Source organism: Macaca thibetana, chromosome 14 (assembly GCF_024542745.1).
Source record: "Macaca thibetana thibetana isolate TM-01 chromosome 14, ASM2454274v1, whole genome shotgun sequence".
In the NCBI taxonomy this organism is placed as follows: domain Eukaryota; kingdom Metazoa; phylum Chordata; class Mammalia; order Primates; family Cercopithecidae; genus Macaca; species Macaca thibetana.
In genome coordinates, this window is record NC_065591.1 from 45063493 (window position 1) to 45081795 (window position 18303).

The window sequence follows — 18303 nt, forward strand, 5'->3', positions numbered from 1 at the left end:
CACACACACAGACAGACAGACACACACACACACACACACACACACACACACACACACCCCCACCATCACCACCACCATCTTTAAAATCATTACCTTAAGATACTTTACTTCTACTCAAAAACCTTAACTAAGCATCTACTATGTACATCAGACACTTTGTTAGGTGTTAGGGATAAAAAGATGAGGATAAAGCTCCTGTCCTCGTGTCTAGAGAAAGACACCTACATAAACATGACAATAAATCAAAATATTCTCTAGACTTTCCTTAATGTTTCCTTTCTAACTGTATTCTAGACACAGGCAATATAAAAGATTGCATCTTTAATGTCATACTGAGATTGAGTGTACTGCATTGTGGCCATATGATGGATCAACCTTCTAAAAACTCTTCTGCAGTAACATCTGAAAGTCTGAATAATGAGCTATTCCCTAGCTGTGTCAATGAGAAACCAAAGGCAGCCAAGATAATGCTAAAAATATTAAACAGAAGCTACCTGTGCTTCCCGAGGGTAATAAACACAGTATACAATTGTCTGGCAACTGAATAGCTTTGCTATCCTTAGGTAAGTTTATGTTGCTGAAATGATCTTTCACTGCAGAGTCCAAAGTATGATAGCAAGAATAAGAAACAATTTCTCATTCTCTTCCATATCTCACTTTAGGACCTATTTGCCCTTACTAACATAACATCTCAGAAAATCTATATTGTTTTATTCATGTCTGCAACCTCAGAAGAGCCAGCCTAATCCGTAAAGCCTGATATACTGTCAGTTTACAATAATAACCAAAATGTATCCTATTCTAAACTCATTTCTTTAGAAATGCTAGATCACCTTTTTAAATAAAAAGGAGATAAAAATTGTTAGTAGTAGTATTTATTATTTTTTTGGTAAAGACAGTTCTTGCTATCTTGCCCAGGTTGGTCTTGAACTCCTGGTCTCAAGGGATCCTCCTACCTCAGCCTACCAAAGTGCTGGGATTACAAGTGTTTAAGCCACCATGCCTAGCCAAAAATTATTTTAAACATAATCCAAGGATTGTTAAGTTGCATGTGTTTGAAAGAATAAAAGACTGTATATTTTAAAAATATCTATCTTTTAGAATTTAAAGTGCCTTTTAGAGATGTAGGCTTGAGGAGTTTAACAGAAGATATTCTGCTGTATACAGACTTCTGACAGAGAAAAGGGCCTCAGAAGGGATAAGGACAACTTAGAGCCTGCTAACCAGAAGAGCTGTTTTCATTGACTGATGTTACAGAAAGCTTCAATAAACAAGAATAGACAAGTATCAGAGAAGTTGAGAACAGAGTTCAAGAGAGGTGAGTGAGTACAGAGTATGACTAAAGTTTGACGTTTTATGGTATAAGAGAATAGAGATTGTGAAATAGAAGACAAAAAAGTGAGTCACATTTTGACAAGATAGCTGCAATAAATGTCCTAAATGAAACATAACCACCCAAACATAAAATACTATTTGAGGCACTGATGCCAAGCCAAGCGTATGACCACTACTAATAATTAACATGATTATCATTACTGCTAACATTTAGTAAGCAGTTACAGGGCCAGCCATTTTGCAAAGCACCATAATGGATACAATTCCTGTAACAATCTTATGAGACTCTATCAACCTCATTTTATAAACGAAGAAATCAGGGCTTAAAGGGGTTGTGTAATTTGCTCATTATTATAAAGCTAATTAGTGAAAGAAAAATTAGAACTCAAGTCATGTCTGGATGCTGAGATGAGCATGCTATGTGGCATCCTCAACTGGTTAGAATAATGAGTCAGTAAACTGTGGGGATATTAACAATTAACTTTCGTACATATTCTTTTAGAAGTACATTCACAGAGGAATAGAAGGTATTTCACTCCAAATTTTAAAATTTCAAAAGGAAGACAAAGGAGACACATATGAACACTATAAAAATAACACCTTTTCACAATATAAAAAAGGCAAAGAACATTTCTGAAGAAACAGTACAATGTTGGCTTATCCAAAACAAAAAGGCGTGCTTTTCAAACTATCTGTAGGTTTTAAGTAAAGCAAACTACTGAATATAACCAATACATACCTTGTAAGTAGTTCAATGGAGATAAGGAATTGCAAACTGGCTATGAGGATAAGCTATGGAGTCAGGCTGCCTGGGAACTCATTCTTACCCACTATAGAGACACAGTCTCACTATGTTGCCCAGGCTATAGTATGCTGGGTATTCACAGGTGCAATCCTAGCACACTAGTAGCTGCAAACTCCTAGTCTCAAGTGATTCTCCTGCCTCAGGCACACGCCACCATGCCCAGCCTCTTAATCTCTATAATAGGTATAATAATCTACATCAAAAGAGATTCAGTTATACCTGCACCAAAGGAGAGTCAATAGAAAAAACTAAATTAATGTTAGCAATTTTATTATTAAATTGGGGTATCTAAAGATTGAGTGCTAGTCATTTTCAATAAATGTTCTCATGCACTAACACTCAAATGTATTAGGACACATTTACTGATATATAAGTTTTACTTCAAAATACTCCAACAAAAACAAAAACAAAATAAAAAGGTGGGAGGGAAATGGATAAAAAAAGATGGCAAAAAAATTGATAAATGTAGACACGAGTGATAGGCACACAGGAATTCATATCATTCTCTCTACTGTCATGTACAGCTGAAAATTTCAAAAATCCTTTTAAGGAATTCTCAGGAATAACTCTGATACTTCAAAGCAAAGGTGGGGGGGAGGTTCAGACTACATAACTGTTCAACAGTTTTGTGAACAGATTTTTAAAAGTTCATATTTTTGCAAAATGTATCTGGTGAACAAATGCTTCCCTCTGCTCTGATGACCATGACTCTGGTAATGATTAGCAAAACTAATGTCTATAATGAATCTTAAACATGGCCATCTAGCATGAGGTGAGACAAAGATCTACACAAATATCACTGCATCTTGATAATAACAACTACAGCCTTTGATAGTTTCCATCTGAAAAGAAAACTAGGAATTGAATGACAAGGTATTCAATAAGCAACTAGAGTACAATCCTGGTCATTAGTACTAAAAGCCGTGAGATAATAATAAGCCTGCTTCTTTAGTCCTTTAAATACATCTACTTGTTCAATTTCCACACTGTACAAAGGGAGAAAAGAACATATGCAGGACCTTTAAAGATAATTAGAAAAAAAAAAAAAGTCTTATGTGGATACCATTTGTTTTGTTAAAAATCCATTACCACAAAGTCACAATACATGGCTGTTCCCTCTGAATCAACTGTGAACTTGTTGTATAATAAAACTTTTCCTCACTAAGCTTCTAGGTATATGCTCTCATGTGCAATGTTTTAAAATTATTTTTTAAAGTGTGATTATTTTTTGCAAAAGCTTATTTATAGTAAATATGTGCTCTATGCAAAATGTTCACTTAGCTAAATTGGTACTTTAATTGAATATAAACTTAAGGTTTAGTCATTTTATTACACTCTCCATGCTTGGTAGTAATCTTGGTCACAAATGCTACTTCTCTGACTGCTAACATTACAGCAAGAAAATAATTATTTGCAGTAGTGAAACTGATTTTGATTTCTTCATTGCACTTTTTATCTATGCTTCCTTCCTATAACTACATCTGACACTCAAGCAAAGATTTAGATATACTTTGGAGCTAGCAGGAAATCTTACAAAAATGACACTTTACAAGATTGAGAGGATAAACACTGGTAAGCATAAAATATTTGACACAGCAAAGAATAGTTTGACGTATTTGCTTCCTACTTCACTACATTAAAATTAGTGATCGAAATTCAAAAATTTGGTTGACAAAATGATCAAACTGTCCAAAAATACACACAGAAAAGACTAAAGACAAGTACTTTGACTCAATGATTAGACAGAGGATCCTTATTGAAGTAAGTCACATATCTCTACCTATTCCATCCTGAGAAACTGACAGAGCTCAAATTTTGGGTCTTAGATATCTTGAACCCTAGTAATTTTAATGAAAAGCTATTATGCTAGATTAGATTGCTGGGTTTTAATCTCATTATTACCATATAAACATCTTGTTAAAATACTTTTAGTTATGTGCTTACTTAGCTGAGTTAACTTTAAGTTAAATATCAAAAACACGTTTGTATCGAATCCTCTAAGTATGGCTAAAGAGACATTCTGTTAGCTCTGGCTTTATAAGTGAAAGACCTAAAGATGAGATGGGAGGAGCAATTTATTATTGTCTTTGAGTACATGGAAAAGCACTCCTTTGTGACTGCAGATGTCACTTGCTGAATCAGGGACATATTTCTTTCACATTTCTGCTTTTGCCCACTGATGTTGAAGACGCTATCTTAACAGAAAAAATACTAATAAATGCAAATTGACACCCATCCTTTGATTAAAAGTAAGTTGGTAGCTTTCCCGGAGACTTTAAAAACAAAGACTTAATCCCAAACCATTGTGGGCTCTGCACCGGTGACAAATATATTTTAGAAGGTCTTCTAACTAATAAAAATATTTAGGATTATGTGGGCAGAAAAAAAATTATTCTTAAATCTGGATAGAATTACTGTGAATATCTTTAAATAATATTTTAACATAGCTTCAAGGTTTTTAATACCGGTATTAAATTAAAAGAGTTACACAGACTAGTTTATCATTTATTTTGAAAAATCATAAAATATAATTTTTTTAAGCAATTGTTTTTGCTGGGAGCTCATCAATATACCAGAAACATGCTTAATTCCACTGTCTTGTTCCTCCAAAACTGTAACTCTAGATCAAAAGTAATATATCATGAAGTGTTTAGATGACTGCAAAGAAAAAAGGACTGAAAATTAATTTCCCTCTAGCAATAATTTGTCAGAAAACATTTTCCTCATTATTTTAAGTAATCGAATGTCAAACGTATATGTCAGAAACATTTTAAATATTTTACTAAGAAGCTTGGACACTGTATACTCTAGCACTAAATATTAATATTATAAACGATGAATTTTAGGTGTAATCATTATATAAACATGTTTCTACAAAGACAATGGGAATCAGGACTTCTGTAAAATAAAATGAAACAGTGTATTATAATTCCTTTCCATTTCTTTCATAGAGTTAAGAAATTAAAATGAGAGCACATCTAGTCCCATGCTATAGTAAAAAAACTGACTAATTCATAAATGTACTCGAAATTCTAATAGAAATAGCTTTCATAAGACTAGAAATTCTAGTAGAAATAGCTCATCATAATATTACTATCGACAATAAAATTTTGAGAATTCTTCTAAAACAATCTCGTCTTTGGGACAGTGGTTCTCATATTTGTTTGGATGGCAATGAATAAGCAATTGAGGGTACTTTCTATGGAACCCCCAAAATGACTATGTTGTACTTAACGGTATCATAAGAACTAGAAAAAGCTTGACTAGATATCTATTGATATATATGTATGTGCAATTCTATAATTGCAATTGCAACATATATGTGTGTGTGTGTGTATACATATTCCAATACAAAAATCACAACCACAAACCATTATCTATGAAAAACCTAACAAGTTCAGTGCAATTTTTCCATTAACACTGATTTGGTATTTGTTAATAATAACCATAGCTAATGCTCCAAATATTTAACATGTGGCGGGCAACAGGCCAAACTGATTTATATGTATATCTTTCTTATAACTTACGCATCTCAAAATATTTACTATGTGCTGGGCAATAGGCCAAACTGATTTATATATACGTATTACTTATAACTCATGCATCTTACTTACAACCACAAACGAAACTTACAAGTCTGTGAAACAACTGAGTGAAACAACTGAGATTTCTAACACGCCAGATGTACTTTAACTCAAGTTCCAAGTACTGGTTAAATGGTAGCGTGAGGACTCCATCCCAAGCTTGATTCAAACTTGTTCTTCTAACCACAACACTATCCTTCTAGTTACAAAATAAAATCTAAACAAATTTAAATATTTTATATAATCATATTTAAATGTTTTAACTAATCAGAAAAGATCAACACTAATCAAATTTTTAAAATTTTTTTTGGAGAAAGTGTCTTGCTCTGTTACCTAAGCTGAAGTGCAGTGGCATGATCACAGCTCACTGCAGCCTCCACCTCCCCAGGTCAATCAATCCTCCTGCCTCAGTCTCCCAAGTAAGTGGGATTACAGGCATGCACCACTATGTCTGGCTAATTTTAAAACATATTTTATAGAGGACAGAGTGAACTCCTGGGCTCAAGCAATCCTTTCACCTCAGCCTCTCAAAGTGCTGGGATTACAGACATGAGCCACCATGCCCGGCTAACATTAATCAATCTTAAGAGTGGAACAGCAGTGTAAGTTGAAGAATCACTTAAAAGTTGCTATGAGAAGCCTCCTATTGATTACGTATTCTGGAAATGACTCCTAAGTTCCAAATGTAAGGTGCTTTTGTTAAGCACATAGGGAAAGAAATTCAGTTGTGACAGCTGGATTTCAAATAAAGGCCTTCTTACTAGGTCATAAGCCAACTATAAAATCAACCCAACTAAATACTCAAAAGACAGAGAGTTTTAGAGAATAAAAGTTTTAGGGGGTAATAAACTAAATCCACTCTGCTTTGTTTTTAGCAACTTTGGAATTTACTTAATTTGAAGGAGGTACATGGACTAGTGTTGTCACAAAAGAAAAAGACAAATAACTCTTAGTCTTTATAATTGGTATTTGCTAAAGAAAATATTACTAACATATAATAAATATATTAGTAAGTAGGGAGTCCTGTCAGTATTACCCTAAGTATCAAGTTTTTAATTTTACATTATTAGAATTAGCATATTTATAGCCATAGTCAGAAAGCCAGAGAACTACATAAAAATAATTCTCATCAATGTGAACTGTGAAAAGATTATTCAGCAGCATAGCTCAAATGTGTCTAGCTCAATTCAACTTAAAATATTATTATTCTGGAGTGAATTTTTACTAAAAGACAAATGTCATTAGTCTGCCTCAGATAGCTACTAAAGACAAGAAAATCTGTTAAAGAATCATTAAATTTTAAAATAAACTTAAATGAAGGCTTAAAATACATGTACCTTATAATATCCATTGCCTGGTAAAGTATTTCGGATTGATCAACTCCAAGAACCTTCTTTGCCCCAGCTTTAGCAGCAAACAGAGAGAGAATTCCAGTTCCACATCCAACATCCAAAACTACCTGGGGTAATTAAAAAAAAAAAAAAGAGATGTTATCAAAAAGGTCTCTATATTAAATTCTATTCATATATTATGATCTTTCTGGCTAGGAAAAATTCACAATAAAAACTTTAAACTGGCTAGGCATGGTGACTCACGCCTGTCATCCCAGCACTTTGGGAGGCCGAGGTGGGCAGATCACTTCAGATCAGGAGTTTGAGTCCAGCCTGACCAACATGGAGAAACCCTGTCTCTACTAAAAATACAAAATTAGCTGGGCATGGTGGCGCATGCCTGTAATCCCAGCTACTCGGAGGGCTGAGGCAGGAGAATCTCTTGAACCTGGGAGGTGGAGGTTGCGGTGAGCCAAGATCACGCCATTGCACTCCAGCCTGGGCAACAAGAGAGAAACTCCATCACAAAAAAAAAAAAAAAAAAATTTTAAACTAAGCAAATACGGCAATTTCTATTTGGGAAAACTGAACATATCATTACTATGAGTTGTTTTAAATTAATAACAGTATAGTTGGCTATAGTCTATTGTAATCAGACCCAACAATGCTTAATTTAAGAGATTTTATATAAAAAAAATTATGTCTATAGATTTAAGAGAGAATCATTGTTTTTAATTTCCCTATTGTATGTATATTCTATCTTAGGCTCAGTAATTCTACATTTTAACAGAAATAAATTTCTTCAAGTTTGAGTGGCAGGAATTAATTTAAGCAGGATGGCTTGACCCAATACAATTTGAAAAGGGTTATACAGTAATCAAGGATACGGAATATCACTACATCTTTCCCACTCCTAAAATCAAATATTCAGCCCATTTTAATAAGAAAGTACAATGAAAACAAGTTAGCTGCTAAAATTCAGTAACTTGAGAGTTTAAGTTGCAAACTTAATTCTTGGTGAAAGAAAAGTATTTATTAGAACCAAAAGTTTTAAGATGCTATTGGGGGTAAGTGGGGAGCAATTATTTAAATCAAGAATTTAATATGGTTTTCCCTGGAATATAATGAAGCCTGCTTAGTTCATAGTAAAAACAAAAACAAGTCAACAAGGAAACACATTTAGCAAAATCTTTCTAGGTACACTACTCTGTGAAATTACTGAAAACTAGTGCTTTAAATCTTTCACTATCAATGGCCTAAAAAATCATATATATTTGTCCCCAAACAGGAAATTATTTCAATGCCCTCATACTGTAAGTATTCACTAAGCATTACTAAGTACCAGGAATTGATTTCAGTGACAGGGGTACAGCAACAAACAAGACCAAATCCCTGTCTTAATGGCACATACAATCTTGTGAGAGAGACAAAGAATATAAAATAAGGTCAGGTAGTAAGAAAAATCAAGTAGAGTAGAGTTAGAGCAGAGGAGAGAAGATACACTCTTTTACCATTCTAGTTAGGTCTGAGAATACCTCTCTGATACATGTGAGCAGAGTACTGAATAAAGGAGGGTGTCATGCAAAGATCTAGGAGAAGAGCATTTTAGTCAGGAGGATATTAAATATAAGACACAACATTCCAGGCAAAGCCAAGATGGCCAGTGTGGCTGAACTGGGTTCAGAAAGGTCACTTGGAGGTGAAGGCAGGGGTCAGATCACAGAGTGCCTTGGATTTTCCTCTGAGTAATGAGAAACTATCCTACGAAAAATAAAACTAGAATTAAGAATCAATGATACTATACACCAATTTTTTTTTCTCACTAGGCAATAGAATTATGGTTTAACCATCAGGTACATTTCCTATGCTTTAAAAAAAATTTTATGCATATTACAATTCAATACATGTTTTTCCTTCTTTTACACAAATGATAGCATATTATACCCACTGTGCTACATATATATATTTTTTAACAATATAATTTAGAGATCTCTCCGTATCAATTTCTAGAGCTCCTTTCTTTTATGTAGCTGTACAGGATTCCATACTATGGCTGTATCACAATCCAGTTCTCTGATGAACATTTTTGGTGTTCCCAAAACCTTACTAGGGGAATAAACGCTGAAAATAACCTCATATGGAAGCCCATTCCCATGAATTAGTAAATCTAAAGAATATATTCCTAAAAGTGAAAACACTGTGTCAAACAGTACATATTCGTAATTCTGCTAGACATAACCAAATTGATCTCATAGGGCAATTCTGCTAATGAAGACTCCAATGAGCAATGTATTAGTACCAATTTCCTCATAGGTGAGACTAGCCTATGGGACATATAATCAAACTTTTGGATGTCTACCCATCTGGCAATCACAAAATAATGATATGTTGATCTAGTTTTAATATGCATTTCTCTTAGGAGATTTAGCATCATTCCATGTATTGTAGAGCCATCTGTAATTTTATGTGAACTACTGATTTACATCTTCTCTCCATTTTTCCCACTCAGTTGCTAGTCCTTTTCTTATCAATCTGTCTTAGCAGATAAGAGTTATTTGTAAATTAAGATTAGCCCTCTGTAATATGACATGCCATGTTTTCTCACAGCATGTATTTTTGTCTTTTGATTCTACTTACAGTGATTTTTGCTACACAGGAATTAACCTACAATTAAACTTATTAATCTTTTCTAAAATATCTCCAGGACTTTGATCATAATTAGATAAGCCTTCCCCAGTCTTCCCATTTCATTGCATTTCATCTTTACCCATTTCCTTCTAGTACATTCACAGTTTCATTAACACAGTTTGTTTTTAAACCATGGTACACTCTATGAGGCATGGTTCCAACGCTTTGTTCAAATGGTTGGCCACTTGTCACAATATCAGTTATTAAACAAGGTTTCCCCCACTGACTTGGTATGTGACCTTTAACAGTCATTTAAATATTTATGTATATTTGCATTTAGAAGTGGATTTTAAATCTGTTCTGTTAATCTATATATTCATGTGCCAGGAATTATTTTAGTTACTGAAGCTTTATAAAATGATTTAATATCAAGTAAGACTGGTCCACACTCACTGCAAATATTTTCCACAATGTTTCTGGAAGACTTTTTATATTTATTTTTCCATATAAACAAGATAATTGGTTTGTCTAGGTTTAAAAGTGTTAGCATTTTTATGAGAACTGAGCTAAAATTTAGGGAAAACAATTTTGAGTTTTCCTATTTAAGAACCTGGTATGACTTTCAATTTGCTTAAATTGTCTGTTAGGTACTTTAGTTGTTCTTTTACAAATCTTTTTTTATATAAGTCCTGCATATATTTCTAGTTTACTTCTCTGCATTTTATCTTCTGTATTACTATTATAAGTGGGGTTTTCCTTCCATTATATCTTTATTTTTTTCATTTTTGAGACAGAGTCTCGCACTGTTGCACAGGCTGGAGTGCAGTGGCACGATCTCAGCTCAATGCAACCTCCACCTTGCGGGTTTAAGTGATTCTCCTGCCTCAGCCTCCCAAGTAGCTGGGATTACAGGCGTCCTCCACCACATCTGGCTAATTTTTGTATTTTTAGTAGAAACGGGGTTTCACCATGTTGGCCAGGATGGTCTCAAACTCCTGACCTCAAGTGATCCACCCACCTTGGCCTCCCAAAGTGCTGGGATTACAGGCGGGAGCCACCATGACCGGCTGTTTCCATTATGTATTGAAAATATAATTTATTAGTATTGACTCCAGAAGACAGATAATCTAAACAGCTTGATATCCATTGAAGAAATAAAGTTGTTGAAAGGTTACTACTTTGTGCTTCCTATCCTACATCCAGATGGCTTCAGTGGGAATTTGACTGTTCTTGAACACATGGCCTGTCTGGGTGAGTCAGTACATTTTAACATAATTACTTTTATAAACATTAAGAATTTTATTTTAACATGCAATTGATATATATCACTGCAAACAAAAAGAATTTTTTTAAAAGTTCCAAATAAAATGTATTAACCAACATAGCAAGAAAACAGTATACTATATAGTATATATGTATCTAGTACAGTTATAGTACCTCAACTTGAAATACTGTATGGCAAAAATGAAAATATATACAATAGAACAGTGTGTAATAAGTTTCTAGAAACTCTCATTAAAATAAAACATTTACAAAACTAAAAAATTAAACAAAAGATTCGTGTGGAATTTAGAAGTTTGCTAAAAGTGCTTTGGTGACAGTGTCTGGGAAGATCAACGCTCCCTTGCTGTGTACCAAAGACAAGCTGGCAGCACAACTGGTAACACCATTCATGGTATATACCCTTTATGACCTAGGGGGTCCAGTGCTAAAAAATTACCTTATAATTGTACTCCCATATATATAAAAATATTTTTAATAGTTTATATGAAGTAGTTTCTAATATAAAAACTGAAACAACTTATGGACGTTCTTACATTAGATATATGAACCATTAAAAGAATATTAATGAAAACATGCTCAAAATCACTAATAATTAGAAAACTACAAATCAAAACAAATATCACCTCACACCAACCAGGACAGCTACTATCAAAAAACTAGAAAACAACAAGTACTGCTAAGGATATGGAGAAATTGGAAGCCTTGTGCACTGCTGGTGGGAATACAAAATGGTACACCCACTGTGAAAAACAGCACGGTGCTTCCTCAAGGAATTAAAAATGAAATTACTATGTGACTCAGGAACTTCATTTCTGGGTATATACCCAAAAGAATTAAAAGCAGGGCCTCTAAGAGATATCTGTATACCTATGTTAATAGCAGCAATATTCACAGTAGCTTTAATATAGAAGTAACCCAAATATCCGGACAGATGAATGAATGAATAAGCAAAATGTTGTACATACATACAATGGATTATTGAGCCTTAAAGATGAAAAAAATTCTGACATTTGCTACAACAAGGTCAAACCTTGAAGACATTATGCTAAGTGCAATAAGCTGGTTACAAAAGGAAATACAGTCAGCCCTTTGTATCCCTGGATTCCCCATCCAGGGAGTCAAGCAACTGCTAATCGAAAACATTCTGGAAAAAAAAAATTGCATCTGTACTGAACACGAAGTCTTCTTTCTCTTGTCATTGTCCCCTAAACAATACAGTATAACAACTATTTATATAGCACTTACATTGTATTAGGTATTATAAGTAATCTGGAGATGATTTAAAGTATACAGGAAGATGTGCATGGGATATATGCAAACACTACACCATTTTATATCAGGTAAATGAGCATTTGTGGATGCTGGTATCCACAGAGTGTCCTGGAACCAACCCCTCACAGATAATGAGGGAACGACTGTACTGTAAGATTCCACATATATGATGTGTATGAGTAGTCAAAATCATAGAGACAGAAAGTAGAATAGCGATTGCCAAGGGCTGGGAAGAAGGGAGAATGGGGAATTAACGGTTTAATGAGAATAGTTCCAGTTTTACAAGATGAAGAGTTCTGGAGATGGAAGTGGTGATGGCTGCATGACATTATAAATGTATTTAATACCACTGATCTATACACTTAAGGATAGCTCAGATGGCAAATTTCATATCATGTTTATTTTACCAAAAGAAAAAACACGCGGGTAAAAAGATAATAAGGAATTTCTCCAAGAAAAGCTGCTGAGTGAAGAAAGTATAGAAGGATATGTTTAGTATACTCCAATTAGAGTATGTGTTTTTTTGTAAGACTATCCATATACACATTCAGATATAATGTATATACAAATGCATATATGCGTATGTGTATGAAATCCTTATTTAATCCTCATTCTACAAATGATGAATGTGAGCTTCAGAGTGGCAAAGAAACAGGTCAAAGGTCACAGAGCTGGTAAACTGTAGGGCCTGCATTCAAACACAGGTTAACCTGCTTCTAAAGTCTGTATTTTTAATTGTATGTTAGTTATTTATTACACTAGCTTAGAATTAGGTGATCAGGTAGATAAGCTAAAATTTGATAGAATCAAAGAGACAGAAATAAAATGAACATTATTTTATAAAATGATGAGGAAATATGATTCATTTTTTTCTTAAAAAACTGAATGAATTGTAACTGTAGATAACAACCACAAGCATAAAGAAGGCACCTAACTGGGAATTTCTGCAATAAACTACAAACAGAAATTAATTATGAGTGGGTGACAACAGGATTAAATACCACCCAAAGTTAAATTAATCTGAGAAACCATATGGCCTCCACAGGAGCTTTGTGAATTGAAACAATATTAAGAAAAGAAGGAAGAAAAGGAGGCTGGAAAGGGATGGAGAGAGAAGGGAAGGAAAAAAATTTTAATAACAGTATTTAATACTTGATGATTAATCTTATGATTACTAATACTTGAGCTTTTTCAGTATTTACTTACCTATTACAAGACAACTCCATTCAGAAGCATACTGAAGGAACATTCTAATTTACTTTCTTAACAAGCTCCTCTGGTATTCCTTGTTAAGAGAAGATGGCTCAAAGAAAGGCAATGATGATGCTTTCACCGTAACGAAACCCACAGAATTTACCAGAAGGAATTTTTACAATCACCTTACAGGTTAGGCTCAAAGAGATTCACCACTTGCCCAAAATTATATAACTGGTTCCAGACTAGCCAGGATTAGTGATTCTCATATTTACATATTAAGGAAAAAATAAAATAAAAATCTGGGCATCATCTAACTAGAAATATAAAGCAACGTCGTTAACAGTAACATAATTTGCTTCACTGGAAACAAAGTGGTTTTTAGACAAACATTAAATAAATTTTCCAGCACTTGTTTTGCAAATATAAAAATTATGAAGGGCCGGGTGTGGTGGCTCACGCCTGTAATCCCAGCACTTTGGGAGGCCAAGGCAGGCAGATCACAAGGTCAAGAGATCAAGACCATCCTAACCAACATGGTGAAACCCCATCTCTATTAAAAATACAAAAATTAGCTGGGCATGGTGTCGCGTGCCTGCAGTCCCAGCTACTGGGGAGGCTGACGCAGGAGAATCGCTTGAACTCGGGAGGCAGAGGTTGCAGTGAGCCGAAATCGCGCCACTGCACTCCAGCCTGGGTGACAGAGTAAGACTCTGTCTCAAAAAAAAAAAAAAAAAAAACTATGAAAAGTCTCCACTATAGTAACATATAAAAAGCATACAAAAAACTTAAATATAAAAAAATAAAAAACTGATCAACTATAATTTTTAAATGAAATCATTTATTTGTCTCTGGCGGGAATCAGCACAAACGAACAATTATAAACTTTTCGTGAGGTGCAATGCTTTGTCTGAAAAGATCAGAGCACCATATAAATTCTGTCCAATTCAGCCAACTCACAAGTGAAACACTGCTCTTAAAAAAGAGGTATGGAAAATGAAAAGTCAATCCAGATTATATTCCAAACAATACAAAAATCAGGAAAAAGGATTTTTAAAACATAAAGGTTGTTACTGCTGCCATATCATGTAAAGCCCATGAAATAATCTTAGAGAAATGAAAGCTGAATTATAAGAATCTGATACATTATCAACATACATGTTCTCAAAGTAAAAAGAGTGGGAAAAAATTCCCAAGGAAAGGTATGTAAACGGCAGAGATCATAATATTTCTGATTAAATTAGAGGATTAATTTCCCATCAGGAAGAACAAACAGAAAATCTGAACTTTTTTTTTTTTTTTGAGACGGAGTCTCGCTCTGTCGCCCAGGCCGGAGTGCAGTGGCCGGATCTCAGCTCACTGCAAGCTCTGCCTCCCGGGTTTACGCCATTCTCCTGCTTCAGCCTCCCGAGTAGCTGGGACTACAGGCGCCCGCCACCTCGCCCGGCTAGTTTTTTGTATTTTTTTTTAGTAGAGACGGGGTTTCACCGTGTTAGCCAGGATGGTCTCGATCTCCTGACCTCATGATCCGCCCGTCTCGGCCTCCCAAAGTGCTGGGATTACAGGGTTGAGCCACTGCGCCTGGCCGAAAATCTGAACTTTTAAGTAACCATGCCAATGTAGAAAGGGAGGAAAAGGCAGAGGGGAAAAGACAGAGGGAAACAGAGTAAAGAAAAAATGAAAAAACAAAATGTGTAAGGAAGAAAAGCCAAAAAACACAAATTTCAAACACTCAGGCACATGCACACACAAGAGTATAAGATCATTTTTTAAATAACTTAAGCCAATATTAAAACTAATTGTAAAATACAAAGTATCTCTTAATGGGGTAAAGTATTAAAAGAAAGCATATAAAATAAGTACTATATTACAATAGTGAACCCTACTTCTTAATGTTCTTAAACTCATTAATTTTCCATTACTGAACACAAACTAGAGTAATAATTAAAAGTGTGCTATGACATGGTGCTTATCTGATACATTTAAAATTCATAGGAATAACTATAAACAAAAAATATGGTTTAAGCAAAATTATCTGAATAAGCAAAATTTAACTAAGCTATGTCATTATAACTAAGCTATGTCATTATAATTAATAACTTTCAATTTTTAAAAAGAGCATATTGAATGACAGCAGCAATCAGCATTTCTGTTATCAGTACTCTGCACCACAGAGCAGCATCATAAAAGTCTTCCATGAAATAAAGACAGAAGGTGTTAAATCAATTGCTATCACAATGATGACCCAACAGAGGATTTCTACTGCCCAAGAACAACATGAAATGTATAATTCTATAACCTATGCTACTTACCTTGTCTTTGAAGATATGTGGATTCTGGTATATGAAATCTCGGTAGCTTTCTGTTCGTATTTTGTCCTAGGGTGGAGAGATAAAAACGCTGTATTTATAGGACAGTCTAAACAAATAAATTTTTTAAGGGTGATATTTGCCATTTTATCACACATTGCTAGTTTCCATAGCAGCTTTTATACCTGGGATACCAAGCTTATTTTTTTTTTCCTAAGAAAACAAAAAAGAATAGAAATAGCAACAACACACAAAGAAAATATTTTACGAAGACTGAAACGCAAATAAGACCCAAGTTCTTAAAAATGTGTACATTTTTCTCTTTATGTGCATTATCACCATAAGACTTAGAGTGATAATTGAAGCTAATAAAAGATGAATATGTTTTCTCCTTTCAACAGGGCCTGGAAACTACAGCCTGATTCTCTGCACTACAGCTATATTAAAATAAGGGAGAAGCCAAGTGCAGTGGCTCGCGCCTGGAATACTCACTTGAAGCTAGGAGTCTGAGACCAGGCTGGGCAACAAAGTAAGACCCTGTCTCCAAAAAAAACAGAAATAAAAGTAAGGGGCTGGGTTCGGAGGCTCACGCCTGTAATCCCAGCACTTTGGGAGGCTGAGGCGGGCAGATCACCTGAGGCCGGGAGTTTGAGACCAGCCTGACCAACATGGAGTAACCCTGTCTCTACCAAAAATACAAAATTAGCCAGGTATGGTGGCGCATGCCTGCAATCCCAGCTACTGAGGAGGCTGGGGCAGGAGAATCGCTTGAACCGGGAGGCGGAGGTTGCGGTGAGCTGAGATCGCACCATTGCACTCCAGTCTGGGCCACAAGAGCAAAAATTCCATCTCAAAAACAAAACAAAAGAAGAAAGGAGATAAAAATAAATAAATGCAAACGTTGCAGCTACATACGAAAAATTACACTAAACTGGATACGTTTTTCAAAGAAAGTCATTGATCAGCACCTATCTGATTTACATTCCTGTTTTGTTTGTAAAAATTTCTGTAGTAGGAAATGATGTTTAAAAGACTGTAAGCCTAAAAGTAAATCATTTGAGCCCTGCAGCCCACATTATAAGGCTCCTACACTCTGGAGTCTCATATAACCTTGTGACCAAGGCAAGCACGTAACTCTAACATTTATGCTGGTTCATGAATAGAGTTGATTCCCTAGGTTGAAACACATACTGACTGCAAATTAAGCAGTCAGGGGCTCTGCTGTCATGTTAGTACAATATGACTGTGATAAAAATAAGTATCACAGAATGGGAATTCTAGTTTTAAGTTTCACATCAGGGTGAAAACAAAATATTACACCAATTGCTACAATATCAAAATTTTATACAAATCATACCCCCAAAATATTTTTATGCCAATTGAGACTTTTTTTAAAGCATAAAAGGAGATCTTAAAGGGCAAGTTGTTTTACTTAAGTACTAGACCTAAAAAGGGAATTGTCCACAATTAATTCCATGTTTTCTGATTACTTCTCACTGCTTTTCAAAAAAATTTTAAAATTAGGCTTATTAAATCTTCTCCCGAAGTTACTTTAAGAATTACTAAGATAAATAAATGTATATATAAACTAATTATCTAATTTTAAAAATTTTTTCAAAGCATACCATTTCATACATGTTTACAAATTTTATACTCCTCTGATACTATAACCAGTGATTTTTGCAGAAACAACAAAACTTACAGAGGGTGAACATCAGTCAGGAATGCAGTCACTCAGAAAGCTCTCACAAATCATACTGCCTCACCACTACTTCCACTTAATCAATAGAATTCCAACTGCTGTCCTAACGCCATGCACTGCTACTCAACTAAATTACAATCTTTCATTCTGGCTCTTTCAATATATTCATTTGTTTTTGTTTGTATGCTCATGCTGGTGTAATGAAATCCAAAGTATACAAAACATAGTGCCTTGTATATAGCAGAGCTTCAATTTAGTCACTGAATTTTTGAAAAAAAAAAAATCCAATAAATAAGAAAATGTAAGCAAACAAAAGAGTAGCCTTTATAACCATTTCTAAAAATTTATTCTAACAAAGGCTAACATGTCAATACAAAACAACAATAAACAGAAATTTAAAAAAATTTTTATATCAACCTTGAAACTAAGAAAAATAAAATAAAAAAATTACTGCTCCAATACTTAGGAGCAAGATAATATTTTAAGACTAGTAAGGTATCAAGAAATTATTCCTGCAAATACGAAGAATGAAGGTAAAGAAAAAAGTTATATACTATAAATTTTACATATATAAGCAACAGTATGTTTTTAATTTACAAGCTCATAAAGGTGGTAGTGCTCACTTGGCAGTCCATAAGACAGGTGCAGATACAATAAAGAGAATGCAGCAAAGAAAAATTACTAAAATTTCACTTTACTAAAGGGCACTATGATCTGTGATAAATGTACAACAGAATGAATAATGTTGATCTTAAAACAAAGAAGAATGATGCATTTCGGATTTACAGTAATAGTCAATGATGACTCTTCTTCAAAAAGATAAAGTGGCAAGGAATTTTGAAAGTTCATGTAATTTATC

General features: G+C 34.3%; 1 protein-coding gene across 3 annotated transcripts in view; it reads right to left on the reverse strand.

Moving 5' to 3' along the window:
- PRMT3 (protein arginine methyltransferase 3) overlaps nt 1-18303 on the reverse strand; it is a 128817-nt gene that overhangs the window by 97898 nt on the left and 12616 nt on the right. For all 3 annotated transcript variants that reach the window (XR_007719075.1, XM_050755397.1, XM_050755398.1), the window contains 2 exons: nt 15746-15811; nt 7062-7183 (listed from right to left, as the gene is read on the reverse strand). Coding sequence is in view for 2 of the 3 variants with exons in the window: in XM_050755397.1 (XP_050611354.1) it covers nt 7062-7183; nt 15746-15811 (188 nt within the window). In the remaining variant the exon portion in view is untranslated. The remainder of the gene's footprint in view (nt 1-7061; nt 7184-15745; nt 15812-18303) is intronic.